This window comes from Haliaeetus leucocephalus, unplaced genomic scaffold (assembly GCF_000737465.1).
Source record: "Haliaeetus leucocephalus isolate CR32 unplaced genomic scaffold, Haliaeetus_leucocephalus-4.0 Scaffold605, whole genome shotgun sequence".
NCBI lineage: Eukaryota > Metazoa > Chordata > Aves > Accipitriformes > Accipitridae > Haliaeetus > Haliaeetus leucocephalus.
This window is the reverse complement of record NW_010973041.1, coordinates 1126502-1147941: the sequence shown is the minus strand read 5'-3', so window position 1 is coordinate 1147941 and position 21440 is coordinate 1126502. Positions and strand designations below refer to the sequence as shown.

The window sequence follows — 21440 nt, the reverse complement described above, 5'->3', positions numbered from 1 at the left end:
CTTCTAATTTCCATGGTCTTGATTTAAAAGATAATGCCTTTCAAAAGTCCATTAACAGTAGCAAAAATCTGTATTTGTGTGCACCCATGCACATAACAGTATGAGTAAATTAGATTAGCAGTATCATCTGTAAAGAAAAACCTTCTGCCTTTTGAGCTTCTCTAGCTAGGTGGCATCATTTTAAAACCAGTGCATTTTTTGGAGATATTGTGGCACGACTCCAGTAACATTTTCTTCTCGTCCCACACTTTCAATGTGTGCAGCTCTCAGTGACATGCTTGGGATCTACCTCACTCTTGCCCATCTATCACTCTTCCCAAAACCTCATTTCTACTTTAATTACTTCCATACTGTGTGGTTGGCATCCACAGCTCTCTCCCAACACAGAATTTTACAATTCTTTGAAACTGGCTGATTTGTCCAGTTGTGCCTAAGGCAGAGCTGAGGCAGACCACGTGTCTCAGGCGAATAGAGGCTGGTGCCTCTTCCACTAGAGTCTGTGATCTTGGGCTATGGCTCACCTGGCTCAGAACAGTATGGGCTATGAATGCTTCTTTTCCCTTCCTCTGCAAGCACTGACAACTTTATACCACAAGAGGTTTAAAGGAGGTGTCATCCACTGGACAGGCTTGGGCTCAAGGTCAGTCTAAAAAAAGTAGAGCAGAGCCCCCTTACAGCAGGTCTGCTGCATGCTGTCAGTGCCAGCCAGTGTCAGTGCAGGCACACCTGGAATAAAGCACCACTCAGCCAGAAAGCGGAGCAGCAGGATCTGGCACCACGTTGGGGTAAAGAAGCTGTATTTTATCTGAAGCACTTGACTCGTCCTGGGTCTGCGGAGGACTGAGCTGCATAGGCAGGGCATCCAGTCCAGTGGATGGGCAAGCCTGGGAGACAGGTAGAAGGCTATCAGACGCCAACTGCAGAGGTAGGCAGGGAATCTCTCTGTGCTAGACCCATGGAGGCCAGCTCCTTGGTTCAGGGGAAACTGATGTTTTTTCTAAAGACTATCAAGCCGTCTCTTGTGACCTAGCCCAAGTGGTTTGCACATTCACTCCCAGACTGCCATATTCCATGGGTCAAACACCTTCAATATTGGAAATTCCTACAGAAAAGACCTCCTCCCTCCCATTACGAATGGCAGCCAGAGACAGGGATATCAACGTAGAAACCTGGCACAGAAGAGGCATAACTGTGAGGCAGAGAGAGATGGCCACACACTCACCCTGCCCGAGTGTGAGGCGATCAGAAGACCCAGGTGTCCCCAGCAGTCAACATCTCCGTAAAACTTGGCTCTGCCTGCAGCCAGGCTGCACTTGGTTTCACACTGAGGTGAAAGCTCCTCTATGGAGCAAACTCACCTCTGGAAGGCACAGTGCTGACAGGGTCAGGCCAACTCATAGATGGCTTGGCTCAAAGCTAAACAAAGAGCAAAAGTAACTCCCAGCATTTCCCAGCCAGGCAGGGAGACACACCTTGTGCTCCCATGGACTTCCACAGGAACCAAAACAAACTGGAGAGGCAACTCCTCTCTCCCACAACCCATTTCATTTGTCCCAGCCTGAGTCCGATGGGAAGATGTCGTCCAGCTCCCAGGACTTCCTCAGGCCCAACACTCATCTGGAGACAGTGTCATGACTCAGTTACTGCAACATTAAACACACACTCTCCTGGCAGGCTAGCCACTGAAGGCACCATGCCTTCAAAGAGCCAGTTTCCTTCCTGACCAATTCAGAAGCTTTAGGTACTAACGAGGGAGTGTTCTCGGTTCATTATTTCCAGTGCTTTTACTTGTACATAAAGATCTCTTTCATGCCTCCATCAGAAAAGATAGAAGAGCCCTGCCTGGCTGGGTCTTTTGCACCACGTCAACTTCTGTCATGGTACCACAACTGGTATTTCCCATGGACCTTCAGCTGTAATCCTGAACTGCACAGGACAGGGTGGGCTGAATGGGGAGAAGTACAGAAGAAGATAAAACTCCTTTGACACCTTCTAATCCATTACAAAGTCTGGCTTCATCCCCAAATGGTCGTATACCGACAGTCTCGCTTCCTATGGCAGATGAACTCCTGCTGTGACCACCTTTCCCCCTCTGCTCCATCTCTTACAGACAGTTGCTACTGAAGACCTTCTGCAAGGCGTGAGGGAAGTGATGAGGAACTCTTTTTTTGTTAAATCTCTTCTTCCTCTTCACTAAAACCTCCTTCAGGTCCTGAGGCCCCTGCTCTGCTCTCTCTTTTACATAGGCTGCCTTGATCTGTTCCAGCTCGCACAGCTCTGCCTCCAGCTCTTCTCTGTGCATTGACCGCCGGTTCCTCAGCACTTTCATGGGGAAGGGGTTTAAGTCGTTGAAGGCGATGTTCATCAGCTTCCTGCGATGGAAAAGATAGGTCTGGTGAACCAATTTACTGGCTGTAACAGGTGGTAACAGATACGCCAAGTGCATCCTGGCATTGGCAAAGAGTAGAGCCTCAGATTTCAGCTCTCTGAGCTCATAAGTCACCAAGCAGCAGAGTCTTCAAGGAATCACAGGCAATTCCTTCTCACACAAACACCAACACAAGCAACGCTTTAAACAGCCTTACACCACCCCACCTTTTAAGGTACCGGTGGCAGGAGATGGCAGATCAGATGCTAATTCTGATTGCCCCTGGGGTAGTGTCCTGGTTTCAACTGGGGTAGAGCTAATTTTCTTCCTAGTAACGGGTAGTGTGTTTTGGATTTAGTGAGAATAATGTTGATAATACACTGATGTTCTAGCTATTGCTAAGTAGTGCTGATCCTAAGTTAAGGGGTTTTCAGTTTCCCATGCTCCATGAGCAAGCAGTAGTACAAAAAGCTGGGAGGGAGCACAGCCAGGACGGCTGACTTGAACTAGCCAAAGGGATATTCCATATCATAGGACATCATGTCCAGTATATAAACTGGGGGGAGTTAACCCGGAGGGGTGGATCACTGCTCAGGCATCAGTCAGCAGGTGGTGAGCAACTGCACTTATCTTTTCTTGTTTTCTTTTGGGGCTGGTTTTTTTTTATATTCATTTTCATTACTATTATTGTTATTGTTTTATTGTTGTTGTTAGTATTATATTTTATTTTCCCTTAGTTATTAAATTACTCTTATCTCAACCCACAGGTTGTGCTTTTTCTCAATTCTCTCCCTCATCCCACTGGGAGTGAGTGAGCAGCTGTGTGGTGCTTAGTTGCTGGCTGGGGTTAAACCATGACAGGAATATTCCTGACGCTGAGCTCTTATGATCACAGAAACCTTCCTCCCTGACTCATGTTGCCATTAAAGGTTGTGAGTGGTGCTGTGTTTCCAAATACCCCAACTACAGCTTGAGAGAAACCCAGCAAGTGGCAGCACAATTTCCAGCTGCTGCAAAAAGCAGGCTGGCCCAGACTTTGTAGCCTGCTCTGCTGTAACATGCCTTTGCCTGAGCCAAAAAGACTTTAAGTAACACCTCAAAGGGCAAGCCAAAAAGAGACAAACTGATCCATGTCCCATGGATCTGCCAGTGTGCATGCATCTCTCTTAATAGACTGGTCACAACTCTTTTTTATGCTGACCTAACAGGCAAGCAAGAACAAACTCAGGATGGAAGGTTATCTACAACCCACAGTCCTACCTGCCATCCATGATCATTCTCGTGAAAAAGCGTAGGTACTGGTAGATCTCCACACTGTCATGAATTCTTAGGATTTCCTCCTCATTGTATTTAAAAATTGCAAGAGCATAACGGAAAATCACCTGGAGGGTTGAAAGGTATTTGAGTTGACATAGTCTTAGGCAGCTGAGGGACCAGGCCCTCCTGGTGTAAAACATGGGGTGGGGCACACAGCACTGGCAGTATAAGCTGGGCACTGGGCTTCTCCTGGTTGCAAGAGGCTGCATTAAGGCACGCCTAAAGAAGCACAGTGCTAATGCCAAGAGAATGACTCTCTGTAAGCTAATTTAAAACCCCAGAGCATACCAGGTCCTCCAAAAGGACCCCATAGGGATTTCACAAGGGTTCTCCAGTTCTCCCCATGCACATGGGCAATGCAGCACTTATGTTCTGAGATACTAACTCTCTGCCCATCTTCAGTTCCCTGTATCTGTCATACTCTCAGCTGTCCGGGTCACACAGAGCAGAAGACACCACAGCCTTTCAGAGAGCTGTTTCAGAGCAAGACTACCTGCTAAACAGTGCCAGGGATACTGTGCACAGTATCATGGACTTAGGTTTGCCTACCAGCAGCAAGTACACAGACAACACAGAGGCTGGAAGGCATCAAGGCACCCCACCAAACAGGCAGGATAGGACAAGAAGCACAATCCCACATCTCTTTGACACATGTGTATGTCCATCACCCTGCCATCATGTCACAGAGGTGGTGCAGATGGGAGGAAGGCCTAGACAGAGAGTTGCACCTTAGTTCCCTCGTACAAGAAGGCATCCCACACTCGCAGGAGGATGTCGCTGACCAGGCTGTCCACAAAGGCCACCAGAAACCAATTGAAGGTGATGAGTGAGACATCAATCCGATACTGCTCAAAATGAGCCATGAGGCGAGGCAGCTTCTCTGACAGGAAGTCTTTGAAGACTCTCTGATCTACCTAAAGTTGACAAAAAAAGAAAACAATGAAGCCCTAGTCAAGAGCAGTCCTGGTGGTGGAAGAGAGGAATGGGACAGTGGCCCATGCATGGTATGGTAATCACTGGTGCCACCTTCTAGCCTAACAACACCCTCAGAAGAGCAGAGCATCCTTTTCCTTCCAACCCTTCAAAATTACTGAGCAGTGTACTTGTACACTGTACCCAGCGCAAGGTGTGGAGCTGAAACAGGCCCAACATACAAGCAGAGATACATACATTCTTCTCACTCAGAGGATCATATTCCTTCCCAACCTCAATGTCTGGAGGGAAGGTGATGCCACATCTTCCCACATCGGTCTTACTGGGATTTTCTGTGAAGTCATGAGCATCCAACTGAATGACAGGGATTAAAACCTGCCCAGGTCTGAATGACTGCACACGGCCCAACAGAATGAACACCTAGAATCCCTCTGACCAAGCAGGACCTGATCTTGTCACTTAGCTTCTCTTCGTGGTCTGATTACTTTCTGTGCTCCGCTTTTGGTTGCATGAGCCAAGACACAGAAATGCAGTTGGTGAGATCCCTGACCCAGGTTTATAAAGGCATCATCTCAGGGAAGCCGTGGTTTCAAGAGAGGAAGTGCTAAGGAGCAAGATCATAGTTAGGTCTTCCCCTACGCCATACCATACTACTGCCCCAGCTGTGTCAGCCCACTTAGCTACGGCACAGTGGTACAAACCAAACAAGGCAATATGCATGGTCTTTAAAATCTGCAATAGCTAAACCTTAAGTTTTCCAGCCAATTCAGAGCTTTCACTTTATCAAGCCAACCCACAAAGCATCACCCTAGACCTTCCTCTTTATATGGGTCTTGGGTAGACTTTCAAAGACCAACCATGAGGTCAGGAAGTCTTTCTAAAAAAGGTTCCCTCAGCTGACAGTCTTTTGTCACCAAATGTAGGGGACCCTCTGTGTCTTCAGTCTGCCATGTTTTCCCTGTCAATCACTATTTGTCAAGTATTGAGCACTGCCTATTAAATCTCACAGCTGACAGTACCTCCTGCTCTGGACAGACATTTTGCTATGCATATTGCAGCTATCTGCTGCTTCCCCAGTCCATGGGTTGGCCTCTCCACCAGCACACCACTGTCCCAGTAAACATTAGTGTACTGGCCCTGACTGAGATGGAGTTAATTCTCCCCATAGCAGCCCTCATAGTGCTGTGCCCTGCATTGGTAGCTGCTTCACCTCTACTAGGCCCTCTATCCTGGTTTCAGCTGGGATAGAGTTAATTTTCCTTCTAGTAGCTGGTATGGTGTTGTGTTTTGGATTCAGTATGAGAAGAATGTTGATAACACACGGATGTTTTCAGTTGTTGCCAGGTAGTGTTTAGACTAAGTGAAGGATTTTTCAGCTTCTCACGGCCAGCCAGCGAGAAGGCTGGAGGGGCGCGAGAAGGCTGGAGGGGCACAAGAAGTTGGGAGGGGACACAGCCAGGACACCTGACCCAAACTGGCCAAAGAGGTATTCCATACCATGTGATGTCATGCCCAGTGTATAAACTGGGGGGAGTCAGCTTGGGGGAGTGGATTGTTGCTCAGGAACTAACTGGGCATTGGTTGGCGAGTGGTGAGCAATTGCATTGTGCATCACTTGTTTCGTAAACTCCAATCATTTTACTATTATTGTCATTTTATTATTGTTATTATTATCATTATTAGTTTCTTCCTTTCTGGTCTATTAAACTGTTCTTATCAACCCACATCAACCCACAAGTTTTACTTGCTTTTTCCTGATTCTCTCCTCTATCCCACTGGGTGGGGGAAGTGAGTGAGCAGCTGAGTGGTGTTTAGTTACCAGCTGGGGTTAAACCACTACACCCTCCTTAAAATAAGTAACTGCGCAATTAACGGGCACCTTCCTTCTGACTAACCTGACCTTCAAGTGATTACTCAGGAATGGTTCCCAACTTCCTAGTGCTGGGGATCAATTTTGCTGCTCCTGTGTGTGCAACAATTTTGTACTCTCAAGTCTACAACACCTCTGCAATGGAAGGGATTGCAAGATGGTATCACTGTCCTGTGAGAAATCAAACACACTGCAAGCTGACTGCTTGCTTTTAAACCTTTACTGTAAATCACTGTATCAGAGTCCAAGCAGATGTGAGGGTGCCCAGCTCACCTGTGATGTTATCAGTGTGTCACTGTAATAGTCTGCTGGCATTAGGTTCTCCACAATATGGACTAGGCACCAGAAAGCACTTTCCTCATCTTCCAGGACCAGGAGGGCAACAGCTGCCAATCTGTGAAGGACAAGACACAGTGAGGCAATGCAAAACTACAGGAGGAGACATAGGCCAGCACAGGAACCAGAGAATCCAAGATTCCTCTTGGTGTGTCTCTAGCTCCAGGAGTGTCCAAAATATCAAACATGGCAAGGCAGTTAGTCAGAGAGGCAAATTATCTGTTCTCTGGGTTTTTGAAGGAACCATGGGACTGTGATTTTCTTTCCCATGTGCCTCTGTCAGCAAACAGGAAGAAACCCCCTTCAGCTCTGATTCACTCCTTTTCAGCCAAACTGGAAAGATGATATCTAATGTCAAGGACTTCCCAGAGTGGAAGATGTCCTTCTGAAGACCATTCAAAGAACAACAGGAATAGCTTACACAGGCTCTCCTCATGTGAAAAGGTCCACCCAGAAATTCCCTTCTTGCAGTTAGGACCTGGTGCCTCTTTTACTTTGCAGCACTTTTTTAAGAAGTCTGGTTTTATCTTTGCTACAGCCTTCTTTGGGAAATGAAAGAAGCTTTTAGATTCCCTGAAGCTTCTCTGCTCCAGACAGAACAACCCCAGTTTCCTCAGCCTCTCCTCACGTCATTTGCTGTAACTCCCTTATCTCTAGCACTTCCCAACATTTCCTCCAACTCTTCTCAGCAAAAAGGGGAATCACCAGGGTGTTCTTCTGCTAAGCACATTAAGACTTAGCAATTCAGCCCAGCCTCATGCTGTTATTCAGAGACTGCCTCACTCTACCTCCTATAGCTGCTCCTTCCTATTCTGTAACTATGGAAATGCCGAATAAGTACATCCTGCTGCTTGCTTGATCCCAGCAACAATACTGGGTGAAAAAAGACACCAAATGCAGAATTCTGCAGGGAAATACCTAGAGCCAGAACAGAACTTTAGAGAGGCAGGAGCCCGGGGTTGCCTGAGTCACAGCCTAAAGTATGTGTCTACACCTTCTCAGTGCTATCCCATGAAGAAGCACCATACCTGGCTCCTCACCTGTTCAGTCCCTGGCAGTATCCAATGGCAGGATTGTGCCAGGAGAATGCCAGCAACACTCTCCGGAGCTTGGGGATGAGCTGGGAGGTAGGAGAGGAAAAATGTTTGTTGTTGGTCAGTGTGCGGGGCAGGTCAAGCTCAATCTGCCGGCAGGCAGGGTGCTCAGTGCTCTTGCTCTGCCGTAACAGCCGCTGGTAGTGGTCAGGCAGACGGCTGCAGTGCCGGCTGACAATCCACCTCCAGACCCGTTGCCGATGCTCCACTGGAATGCCACTTCGGATCAGGCTTTTCAGCTCTGCAGAGGGGCTCAGCTCTCCAACGCTGTTCCACCTGTCACGGAGGGGCTTCTCCACTACTTCCTGGCTCCGCAGGTTGTTTGACTTTATCTCCAGGGCTTGGATTTTGGCCAGAAGTTTCCAGTCCTCAACTTCATAGTCAGGTACAGTCATAAATCCATACTCATCATACTCACTGGAAGGACACAAGGCAGAGGTTAGTTCAAAGGACAGTGCTGGTACCTGCAACAATGGCCACTCACTGCTTGGGGCCATGCCAGCTACAGCCTGCTGCCAAGTTCCTGTCACCCATGCCAGAACACAGGTACTCCTCCTTCACTTCTCTTGCAGCTGCATGTGAGAGCCTGCCATGCCCACTGTCTCAAAGCCTTGAGAACAAATGAGAGCCTGCAGCAACAGCATACACACACAAACTCAAGTGTAACTTTGCTCTGAGCTACAGCCCAACCTCATCAGACCTCTCTCACCTCGCCTGGTCCCCTGCCCCTAAGGGAGTATCTAGCTCAGCCTGTGTACCTTCTCCCTGCCATGTCCTAGCACAGAGACAGTTCTGTAGAAAGGGACTGCAAAGGCTCTGGGGCATCAGACCAAAGAACAGAGATCCACAGTACCTTCTGGTGTCTCCCTGTACACAATGCAAATCACCTACTGATCAGAAAACACCAGGAGCACTGATAATACAGCTCGTTGAGGGTTTTTGTATCATCAGTCCACATGCTGGGATACTTGTAAGATATTATTGCATTCTTGACAGAGAGACCAAGCCTGGCCTGGGGGTCTTATCTCCAAAGCTACCTGGAGGACCTGTGAGTCTGACCAGCCAGATGAAATAGAAACTAATATAGAACTGGGGCATTAACTGGGCAGGAAAGTATAAACATAAATGCAAGCACACCAGCAGCGCTGGTGGCAAGGCTCTCTGGAGGTCTCCAGTCCAGCCTCCCTTCACTGCAGGATTGTCCCCAGCATTAGAACAGGGCAACAGTGGCTTTGTATGGCTGGGACTAGAAAACCCCAAAGGATGGAGATCCCTCACCTTCCAGGTGGCCTCCTCTCCTACAGAAGTTTATCCTTATGTCCAATATTTACCTCCCAGGCATACCATGGCTGTTGTCACTTGCCATACTGTCTGCCACTGCCAAGAAAAGTTTAGCTGTACCATCTTTAATTCCCCTTTCTACAGTGTTATGCTGCTATCAGATACTTGTGGTCTCCACACCACCAAACTAAACGAACTTCCTCAACCTCCACTCCTAGGTCATGGCTCCAAGTCCCTGCTACAGAAATGTCCCTGGACCTTTCTTGCCTGCTTATTCCCCTCCACGGCCAGACTCCTACAAGGGTGTGAATATCACCGTGCTCTTGCCTCTTACCTTACAGGGTTCAGGTTAAAACCTTCTTCTGCTTCTTCCTTCACATCCCACTGGAGTGCTTCCTGGATGAGGTTCCTCACCAACTCAGCATGGGAGCTGGGCAGGCCAGGCACAGCTTCCTGCAGCTTCCGCAAGACTGTCAGGTATTTGCTCTCCATCTGGCAGTTTCGTGCTTGCAGGCAGGCACACTAATGGAGAAACAAGAGGGAATGAGCTGTCTCATTGATGGTTCTTCCTGCATTGCCACTGCTCTCTACTGGTCTGGTTTGCACGTAAAGTGAAGACTCCTGAACAGCAAAGCACCAGAAAACACAGCCAGCAGTTTTCTACAGCCAGCAGAACTGCAGCTATGAATGAATTACCATGTTCTACGAATAAGCACAAGCTGCAGTAGCTAGCATGTAACAGAATTTGCTTATGGAGTGGGAGACCTACTACACCATCACCTACTTCAGCTACTGCATTACATCAGCGGATGGTCATATCCCAGCCAGCTCGGCTCAGGACACAACCAAAGAGCCACCACTGCAGCTAAGTTCTCTGCAGGCTTTTTCCCTACTCCCCAGACAAGTTCTCTACCCCACATTGAGCTGTATCCTGATAAAACACCTCTCCTGGGACTGAACTATGACTGTACCATTTTCAGGATACACAGTAGCACCACAGACAAGGTGAACACATGCCCCTCAGTGACCTCAGTCCCATGGCACTGGTACACAATGTTTCTCAAGCATATGAAGCCCAACTGAGTTCAAACAGCAGGACAGTCCTTGCCACCACCATACTCTGGGGCACACAAAGCAGAAAAAAGGAATGAAGACTGTTATTCCCCACTCCATAAGTGGGGAACTGAGGCCACACAGGTGACAAGACTCATCCAATATCTCACAGGAAGCTTAATGAAGACTCCTGGTCAGTGGGAAGTGGCAGTTGAAAACAAAAACGAAACAGAAACCACAGAGAGAATTAGGCTGCCTATAGAGGTGGCAGAAAGGAGAGTGGGGTACTGTCATACTGCCACTTTAATCAGCATTTTGCCTCCCATTGGGCGTGTTGGTCTGATCACCTCCTTTCTGAACGTTACAAAAGTTTCAAGATCAGAGAAGGGCAGTAAGTTAGGAGGTAGGCAGGGTTTCAAATGACTAGAAAGCAAACAGATGTAAGAAAGGCAATAACACTTCAGAAGCAGCTTTTTGCCCTGTTCCAGAATTCAAGACTGTGAAGACATACCTTAAAACACAGGGAAGTAAAACCCAGGGAAAACCCACAGAACAAATGCCAGCACACACCTGGGGAAGTGGTTCAGGACCAGAAGGTAGGATTAGACAAGTCTGAGAGTAATCAGGTTATGCACACTTACAAGGCTAGAAATAAAAACAGAGCTTAAGAAAACGTAAGAACTCTGATCTAGCTGCAGGACCTGAGAGTGCTGCCACCTGGCAGTGCCAAGCCTGGTAGAGAAATCAAAACTAGATGGAGCCACAGTTTAGTCAGTCTGCCAGGTCTCAAGAAAATTTTCTGATTCCCTCCACATAGTGTTGGGTTTTTATTTGTATCCAAAAGCATAGCTGAAATGCAGAATTCTGGGTTAAGTTTCAGCATCCTTAAGACCGAGCTTTGCAGGCATTTTACTTTTACTGAAGAATGAAAATGATCATGTCTAATTTAGGAACAACACAAAGCAGAAAAAAAAGTCACACTAAAAACACACATCAGGAAGAAAGCTTATTCCTGGTGTGTTTTGGACCAAAATCCATTCCAGTGCCAACTTTGGAAAGAAATTAGTAACAGCTCTCACCAAGGGAAAAAAAAGTCATTTTGCCTTACCTTCATCAGAAGGGCTTTTTCATTCTCAGCAACACTTGTCCAGAGTCGAGTAACCTGGTGGATCTCCGAGTTGAGAAATTGGTTCTGGGTTTTGTATGCATCAATATCATCCTGCCACAAAGCAAAACAGTAACACAAGGAGAGTTCCTGAGGAGCTTGGAATCCACGCCCCGTTCAGGGACCTCAGATGTGGATTGTGTTAAGGACAAGAAAATATGTCAACAATTTTGTGTTCTGGGGAGAAGACAGGACTTCCCAGGACAAATACTGCCTACAAAGGAAATCAAGGCACAACATTAAATCGGAGTGTCATGCATAGACAAGACACTTGAAAATGCTAAGTGCACTGCATGTACATGCTTACAAAACACAGAGACATCCAGGTGATATAAAGCTAGAGAAGCACCTAAACAAGATGAAGAATATATGTGTTCTGTTCTATTTTTTTGAAAACTGACACAAATCTCAGCCCCATGGCTGGCCACAAAAACAAACAGTCTCCCACAATGCAATAAGTGGCTCTTTTGGCAATTCTCCACCCCACACTAACTGGTCGTTATAACTGTGTATATAGTGACATACAACAGGCTGGATCTGAAAGAACCAGGATGTATTGGGAAACTGTTGGCAAGAGGGAAACACAGAGGAACAAAGCTAGTGATGGCAGCAAGTGAGTCTGCAGCTGTGAAACAAAAGAAGACCAAAGAAAGATGGAGGCATTGAATGGTGACAGGAAGACAAACAGAACAGGCTCTGAGCTGAAGCTGAAACTGACCCAGATGCTTTTGAGCACCCTATTGGTATCAGGTGAGCCCCTTCCAGCCTGCCTCTGGTTTGGAGACAGAGGGAGCAACTAGCAGAAGTATATTCTGTGGTTCCAACAAGGAACGCCCTCCCACTGAACCAGAGGGCACAGAAATAGGAGCCCCCAAATGACCTGTGCTGTCTCACACACCTTCAGGTGCTCAATCTCCTCCTGCTGCTTATACAATGTCTCTGCAGTGATAGTGTTGGCTTCTTTCAGGGGGTCAGACAGCTCTCGGGCCATCTGCTCTGTCAAGGTCATGATGACTTCCTGTTTGGCATGGTTCTTCTCCATCAGAAGCTGCACGTGCTCCTTGAGTTCCTGGATGTGGCTGTCTCTCAAAGTCAATATCTGCTCCAGTTCATTCTTTTCTTGCTCAAGAGCTTCCAGTCGACTGGTTAGATCTGCGATTTGTCTCACTTTGTGGCGCACCAGCTCCAGCCTGTCCTTATCTTCAGCTGCAGTGAGATACATGCTAGATACTCGCTTCTCCTGCTGTGCTGCCTCTAGCGCTTTATGGAGAAGTTTAACCAGCTCCTGGAAAGGGAATACAAAGCCATTACATCACAGTGCTGCCCAGGGCAATGGCAGTATGGACAGCACAGACCCAACCAGTAATGAGTGAATAGTGAAGGGTCCTCAGGATCTTGAAACTGACTCATTTCAGAAGCAAAACTGCATGCAGCAATCTTGAAATCACAATGTTTCCCCAGTAGAGAAGCTCTGTTCTCAGAGCTGGGCCTCAAAGGCCTCTGCAGCATACCACAGGTTACTTGACTTTAGGTGGATTGCTAACAGACAAGCTGCTGCTCACACTGTCTGAATTCTGATTTTCTAGTCATCCTTCTTGGGAGACCCAGCAGAGACCAGAGAAGCTGGAGATCTGGTCAGCAGTGTGGTAAAATAGGAGGGATGGAAATAATGCAGTCTGCATCCATCTGTGCTACAAGAAGGAAACTCCCTCTGCCAGAGTCCTCCCTTACTCCATCCCACATGAAGGCACAAAAGCTTGTCGCAGCAACGTGTTGCTGATCCAGGCTCTGCCACCTCAGCCATTTAAGGAAGCAAACCAAGCATGCAACTGATTGCCCACCATGGGACCTGGCTCTCCTGCCTCTTCTGCTGGAAGAGCTACCAGCATCATTCGGGGAGAGTCTGGCATTGCTCCATGCTTGTGAAGAAAAACGGTACCTTCAGGAGAGGCAGCCCTTGCAGTGAGCCATGTGCTGACTTCTACAGTCAAATCACCTCTTAATGGTGGATCGCTGTTCAAAAAGCATGACCTGCTGCTAACAGCATGACTCAGCCTGGCAGTTCCTGCCAGTGTCACAGTACATGTTGAGAACTGTACTTTACACATTCACTCAGCAATAGAGATGGACCAGAAAGACACCTGAAGAGCGCACTTGGATTTGTTTTACCTCCCATTTCCAGCCCTTCTGCTAGCTGCACTTCCTAGCACTGGGCACATTCTCTCTTGCACTGGGCACAATCAAGCACATAAAAAGGGGTAACACCAGCAGCTTCAACTGGTCCCCAGTGAGTACCTGCTGAGCACTTCTCAGCCTAACACCAAGGTATAAGGGAGTCCCTGTGACCAGTCTCAGGGCCCTGCCCTTAGAAGCAGCAGACTCTTTGCCACACTCACCTTCTGTGACTTGACTTCCTCTGTGAGTGTCAGGATCTGTTGCTGTAGGACACTCACTTTGTCCATTGGGTTCCTCTCCCTGGACACTTCTTCAGGCAAGCCTGGTAAGCCACTGTTCATCCATCTGGCTTTCCTAACCCAGTTCATCCTTCCATCCTCCGGGATCCCCTCCTTAACTGAAGGGAAGTAGGGTTAATTTACACAGAATTGGGTTGCTACTATGAACTCCTGAGTCTTCCTATGGGGGGGGGGCTCACAACAGCTCAGCAGAGAAGACTAACACACAGGACAAGGAAAATTGACCTGCTGGGATCCACAGAGTTGAAGCACAGACAGTAGGGATCAGCCACAGGTACCCCCAGAATAAACAAACCCATGATGTTTTATGGTACCTGTTAACCCAGCTGGCACCCCACCCATCTATCTTGCACACAGCAATTGCAAGTTACCATTGCAAAGAGGTAACCTCCCAAGCATGCAGTGGAGCTGCTAAGCTCAGCCTGTGACCATGCAGCAATTTAACTTCTACCTCAAAGAAATACCAGTACGGGCTGGCACCATAGATGGTATTTTTGCCTCTGCAGAAGGTTCCAGAGATAGGAGATAGACAGATGCAGCCTGAAGCAGAGCCAAAAGAATCAGTCTTGTGCCAATAACACAGGAAGGGACCTAAGACAATGTGATAGAGTTTTCATGTCTCATGACAACTTGCCATCCTCTCCTTCCCTTTCCTACCTACTCCCTGCTAGAAGGCATCATACTCAGACCAGCTCACACAGCTCAGTCACAAGCACCTGCACACCCTGCCTCCACTTCTGCTTCTTGCTCCTCATCTGGGTTCTCAGGATGCTGCTGGAATTCACTGAAGCTAAAGACGTTCCCGTTGTTCCCCCAGAGCTGCTTGGAGCCACAGATATTGTAGACAGTGTTTCTAAAACAAGAAGAGATCAAGATAGCCTAGTTAACAGAAGTCATGATCACTGCAGTCAGTGCATATTCAAATTATTCAACGCCTTACCTCCTCTCATATCCCACCCCTCCTCCCAAAACCTACCTCCTTCATGTGCTGAGAAAATGAACTGTTCACGGCACTGGTGGATCTGAGGGGAGCAAGGCTGTAACTGAGGTAAATCAGGAAGGTGCCACAAAATCAGTACCAGAAATGTAAATCAGCTGGACATCTTTCCCCACGTGCTTGAGCCCTGTATATAAATGCATCAGGCTGGACAGAGGGATCAAAGGTAACAGTAGACCAACCATGTTGCTCCCTTCTTCCCTTTTCTTAGCTCGCTGTGGAAATCCCCAGTTGCCAAGAAAAGCTCAACTATCTACAGCACAGCCAAAACTCACAAGGATCACATCTGAAGCAGCCATAGGTCCTGTGCTCTGAACCACATTTAATAATCTTGCCACAACAAACTCAATAGACTTTGATGCAGTAAAGAGATTCAGGAACAAAACTGCAATCAGACAGAGAACCAGTTTGTTACAGCTGCTGCTATCAGATATTGCCAGAAGCACTAAGAGTTGACTTTAAGCATCATGCAGGACCACAAATGCACAACTATTTTCTGTAAAACCTATGCAGGAAAGTGAGACAGTTGCCTATCTCTATACAGGTCTTTTCCCTCCTCCTCTTGTGTTGTCCATTGGCTAAAATAAAACAAGCTCCTTGTTTTGAGATCTACAAAAGACTCGGCGTCAGCTACTTCCTAACTGTATATGAAGTTGGCATTTAGATTTTGTTCTCCTTTTGCCTTGTTACTGTAAAGCTCCACAGCAGAAAAGCAGACATTTCTGACCTCAGGGAACATATAAGCACATAAGATCAACAGACCTTCATTCCTTGTAGTCTGCAGTTGGCATTCATCCAATGCAGCTTTCCTCGTTTTCTCTACCTTATGCTGTACTTTGTTTTTCCTCTGAGACATCAGCAGCTCAGGGATCTGATGAACTTAGCTGAAATCAGACACGCTACACTCATGAAGACCCAGCCTGATAGTAACAGAGCCTGAAGAAATGTTCACAGAACCAGGGGAGCAATACAATTTGAAGCTGGAAAAAGGCAATTGTTATTCAAGCTAGCAAAAGCAACACTGGGGAGGGGGGAGGAGAGATGATCATATTATTTTGTAATCAAAGGGAGGAGGAAAGAATGCATAGTCTGCAAAATAGTACAGCTGACGCTGATCCTCTTTGGTCCATGGTGGATCTTTCTTCCTATCGGCATCGGATTGTAGCCACAGTAGTGGTAGTAAAAAACTACAGCCAACCTCACCACCAAAAACATTTGGCAGGTGCCACGCTACTTACCACACTTGTGGCCACTTACACATTTTTGGTTATATGTAAATAAGTGACTAGGACATACTTATGAGATATTGATGGGGGTTGTCTTTGTGCAATTGTAACTGCCCAAGGCTTGTAACTTGTAGCCCAGACGGAGCTACATGTTGCAACTGCAGATAGCAGCATCTTGTAGGCAGTGGGAATATTCACATACTTGAAACTCAGCGAGGAGTAGCAAGCTGTGCAGTGTCAGGCCATATTACAGGCTCAAGCACCTTTTACTTGGAGTTCCTGCTTTAGAGAGTGCACTACATTCAATGTTCTCTGAAACCACTGGAAAGTGCTTGTGGGCTTCTATCGCTAGCCTACAGAGTACAGCTCAACCTGCCCATGTGCCCTTCCAAGAGGGATGTGCAGATGCATCGCAGCAGGCGTGCAAACTACTACCTATACTGAAGAAAGCTTAACCAGGCTCTAGGTCTGCCACTAGGATCTTTGCTAAGAGAGCTAGGTGATGTGAAATGCATTGGAACAGGGGGATGTGAAAGACCCTCTGGCAGGAAGTTTACTTTCGCCTGGAACATCCTTCAAAAAGCTGCTTCACAATTCTTCTACTTAGGCAAGAGTCCCATTTCACGCAATAGGTGACAGGCAAGGAAGGCACAAAGTGGCAGGCCAGCACAATAACTGTACTGCAGCTCTCCTCATGCACTTACTGTATCTCTGTCCAAGGGTGCTTAAGTGAGATGTTCTGCAAAGCAGTAGATGTTTGGGGTGCAGGCAGAGACGCTGCCTTTAAACCCACTGCTTCTGTTGGTGTTTTCACCGGAGGCAGAAAGTCTTCATTGTCAACAACATCTATGTGAAAACAAACCAGGACACAGAAGCAAGTGAACAAGACAGAATTCCATTGGACTTTGGCTCCTTCATGTAATTTGAGAGCTGTACATTTTACTACAGGTATACATTCCATGTTCAACTGGTCAGGTGGAACAGGGACAGCAGAACAGGTGTCCTTAGTTTTAGGTCAGATTACGGAAGGTTCTATGTACAAATAGAGTCATTTATTCATGGACAATCAAGTGACTTCAACCATTTGTATATGAGAATGACTAATCCTAAACAATCAAACTTTAACAACCTAAAGGAATAAGGAAGGGAGCTGTTGCTGTTCTTTTCCCCCACCCCAAACAGTGTTTGATAGTTTTAATGTGCAGATAACACTCCACAAACACAGTTTGTTACCCAATCATTGCCTGCTGTAGCAAAATGCCAAAGTACCCAGAACCTTTTAGAGCAGACACTTACTAGGGAGAGGGTTATTGTTTCAAACAAAGTGTACATCTAGTCATAACTAAACAGGTGGACACACTGCTTGTGCCCTCCCTGACCCACCAGCCTGTGTACTCCCGCTGCTAGTAATGCACACCTTAATCCCACCACCGCTGAAAAAAACTTGCTTGCTGTAGATTTCACAGGCCTCGCAAGAGGAAGGGGATATACCACGTGTACACACTTCACATGCAAGAGGAAATTCAAGAGGAAATTCACGATCATAACATACCTGAGCATCTCCAACCACATGCTGTGGATTAGGAGACAGCCCATTCACATTCATCCATAATAAAGCCATAAGTTCCAAACATCAACCAAGCATTGATAGTTGGCACCTGCATTTAAAAACCTGGCCAAAACTTCTGCCCACTTACAGATGAGGAGCACCATTCATCACTGGGGGGGCGAAAGCAAAAGAAAGGCTGACATATGCGACACCTACTTGTTCTGCCAGTCAGAGGTTCATTCACAAGCTGGGAGCTGCCCACAGGAAATCTGCTCTGAGCGTTGCAAAATTCCCAACGTCTCATTTGTAGCTGCTGCAGCCAGTACATCATTGCCTGTTTGCTGATTGCCTAACATAACACAAAACAGGAAAGGGAGGGAAGTAATCTCATCAGCATGAGACACATCCTGAAGAACTGACCACAACTTTGCTGCCCAAGTCAGCAGAAATAAAGGCCAGCTGTGTCAAGCCTACGCTATATCCTCTGGTCCTAACACTGATTTGGGAGGACAGAGTAAATCTTAAGCACGGCCTTAGTAACAGAACCTCAGTGGACCACGGACCTCATCTTAAACTTTAAACAATTTTAAACATTACTACGCTCCAAGGCTAAGCAGAAATGCCATGATTATTTTACCAGGAATCACCCACAGAGCTTCTTAATAGCAATCTTCATAGAGATAAAAATCTAGCAAAGGTTCCTGCTGGAGCAACCATTTTAGACAGGGGAGCTCATTTCTATTCAGCAAATTACATGTGGACTGCAGAACTCCTCAATGATTTTAATTCAGCACCCAGTTCGGCTTTTACTCCTATTCTGTTAAACAGGGGCCATCTCACAAGTAATAGAGGCCCAGTCTTGCCAAAACAATGCATGTAATTTAGGTCCAAATGGTAACAGTCCAGGCTGGGAGGACGAAAGTGAAACTCAGCTAAGAGGTATCTTAGCAGCAACGTGTCCGTCCTGATTGGAAATGTTTCGTAACAGCTCCCACAAGAAGATGCTGCCCCTTACCTTCAAAGTAAAAACTCTGCTTGGTGTTCTGATCTCAAAAACCCCTTCCCCATTTTCTGCCTTGCAGTCAAAGCTGGCGCTGGAGAGATCAATAGACCCCAAAGGGTTGATGTCCTGTGCAGTTCTGTAGTATAGTAAATGACATTTGTTTTCATCGTAAAAAAACCAGCGAGACTTCCAGGTCTTAATTGGCCCCTTGATGCCCAGCTTATTTAAATAGCCACAGAGTTTTTTTCTGGATGTTTCTCTGCTGGGTTTCAGCTGTACATTTTCCAGTTCTCCAGAAGAGGAAAGCATGTCTTTCTCTTTCACCGAGGCTCCATTGCTGCTGTTATTGTCTGGATTTGACTCCACTAAATTGCCTGGAGCGGCAAGGGGACAAGCTCCGCTTTCTGGTCCTTTTTTCATCTCTTTCAGGAAATACGCTCAGAATCAGATTGAAACAGGAAATTCTCCAGGTAAATAAGCAACAGCAGATGCCAACTATATCATCATTGTTGTAGAACCTGCAGCAAATGAAAAAAGAGGAATAAGCTGAAGCCTGGCACACAACAAAAAACACTCCCTAGCTTTCAAACTGCCCAGCAAGATCTCTGACTTCTACTTTTGGTCATTGCTCCCTGCCTTCCTCAGCTCAGATGACCTCTATATGTCTGTTTTCTCCCTTTTCCATTCCTAAATTAGCCTGGACTAGCAGACAAGGAGCAGTACCACAATCTCTTGAGTAAAAAATAAGTACAGTCTGTGGGCATACCAAATCAATAGCAATAACCAGGGCATTTGGAGCCATAGACAACAAAGTTAAGTAACAGTTGCAGAAAACATGGCAAGATAACAAGCTCAGGGAGGAGGGACACATAGTCCAGTCAAGGGATTTCAGGTAAGTGTATCCCGGCATTTCCACTGAATTTTCAGCTAATATTTTAAACCATGGTGTCTGGAGAAAAAATCCAGGCTTATGCAGCATCTTTATAAATCATTTGTGTCAGTTGAGGATTTCTGTTAAAAAGCCTGTATGCCATGTGGTAGGTCTCCATCCAGCAGGCCTCATATGATGGACTATGCACCAGAGAGAGTAATTCTGTGATCCTTGCAAAAGAGACTTGGTTGCTCAACAGCCAAAGTAACCTGCTGTGTTCCCAAGAGGAACACAATGTGCAAGAGAAACAGAAAAATAAGGCTAGAAGGGATCTGTGGAGATCTCTAGACCAACTTCCCTCTCAAAGAAGGGGCCTACTTCAAAGCTGTAGTCAGCTACTCAGGTCCACTTTCAGATGAATTTTGATCATACACAAGGATGGCAATTCTGCCGCATTTCTGGGCACTTTTTCAAGTGCTTAACCATATGGCAGGTGTGATTTTTGCTCAGAGCTGCAGACACACATGGCCCTTGTATAAAGAAAGCTAACAATACTCCAGAAAAATACCTATAAATAATTTCTTGCATTTTTTCTTAAGTAAAAACATGGTTTAAAGATCAACAAATGTAAAGGCTACCAGAGACTTCAGTTCAGACACTAACGTATCTGAAGCAAATATGTAAGCAAATAAATTGTTGCAGTGTTAAGTTAGTGGGAATCCAACTGCAGACACAAAACTGTTGAACATGAAGCCAGCTGTGTGACAGCAGGAGAATGAGCACAGAGATTAATACAGTGGAGCACACAAGAGATGTTGCCCAAGCTCACGCTCTTAGGAACAACTTATCCTCATGACTGAAAGAAGCCTCAACCCATCCTAGTGCTGGCTAAGTCCCATCACACTTATTGCTCCCCTTTCCTGATCCCACATTAGCTTCTTAGACAACTATAGATAATATTCACTCTTTTTGGAAAGCTACTTAACTTCTTTTAGTTCACTCCCCTGACACCATGATCCTGCTGCTTAAACTCATTCACAAATGTCAGGAACAAGCACCCTTCATGAAAGTGCTGCCTCACCTAAGCTTCTGAAACACCCAAAAGCTTCATTTCCAAGCTAATTTTGCCTGGCACAAAGGAACCATCAGCAGGAGGAAGAAGCAGTCTCAACTCTCCCCAATAGACCCTGGGGCTTTTATGGCAGTACCAGCATAATGACCTCCTGTGCCATCTGAAGACTCCATCATACTTCTACATCTTGCCAGCACGATGGTCCACAGGCCCAGACTGTGAGCAGGACCAGCATTTTGGGTTCAAGCACCAAGCTATAAGGAGTCATAGCAGATCTGCATTACAAAGCACTCTAGAGGAGAAGATCTCACCTCCTTAAGAGAAGTGGAGAGATGCCCCTGGAAGTCACCGTCTGCTGGCATAGAGCTACTGCTGCAGGCACCACCAAGCAGGTAACCACAGCCTCCAAAACAAATCCAACAGCAACAGAAGAGGGGCCTCTGCCTCAAGTTTCCTTCAGTCCAGCCGCTGCCTGGGAACTGTCTGAAAGAGGTGTTTATCTGAAAGCAGCTCTGACACTGACTCACCAATGAAAAGAGAAGATCAGGGTGAACCCTTCACAGACCCTTCTGGGGCTGCTGGTGCGAGCAGCACAAAGCAGGCCCCCCGCCCCTCCCCCACCGCCGCAGAAGCACCTCCCAGCCCAGCTGCCCCGCGCCCGGGCACAAGCCAAGGCTGCTGGAGCCTGGCACGGGTCTGCGCTGCCCGGCGCCACTGGGGCCGGACCCTGGCACCACTTGTACCGCCCGGCCCGGGGCGGGGGGATCTCAGCACCGGGCTGGGGAGGGCATCCGGGCCGCTGGCCGGAGGATGGCGGCGGTGGGGTGGTGG

General features: G+C 47.0%; 1 protein-coding gene across 1 annotated transcript; it reads right to left on the bottom strand.

The window, feature by feature from the left end:
• Nucleotides 1-409: 409 nt before the first annotated feature.
• Nucleotides 410-21177, bottom strand: TBC1D2 (TBC1 domain family, member 2). Its single transcript, XM_010578120.1, is given in 15 exon segments — nucleotides 410-2197; nucleotides 2200-2372; nucleotides 3629-3750; nucleotides 4414-4599; nucleotides 6762-6882; nucleotides 7865-8335; nucleotides 9534-9721; nucleotides 11361-11471; nucleotides 12316-12702; nucleotides 13814-13989; nucleotides 14608-14744; nucleotides 16819-16960; nucleotides 17880-18012; nucleotides 18679-19184; nucleotides 20921-21177. Coding segments are annotated over 14 exon segments (2781 nt in total). The 5' UTR covers nucleotides 19087-19184; nucleotides 20921-21177; the 3' UTR covers nucleotides 410-2171.
• Nucleotides 21178-21440: the final 263 nt, after the last annotated feature.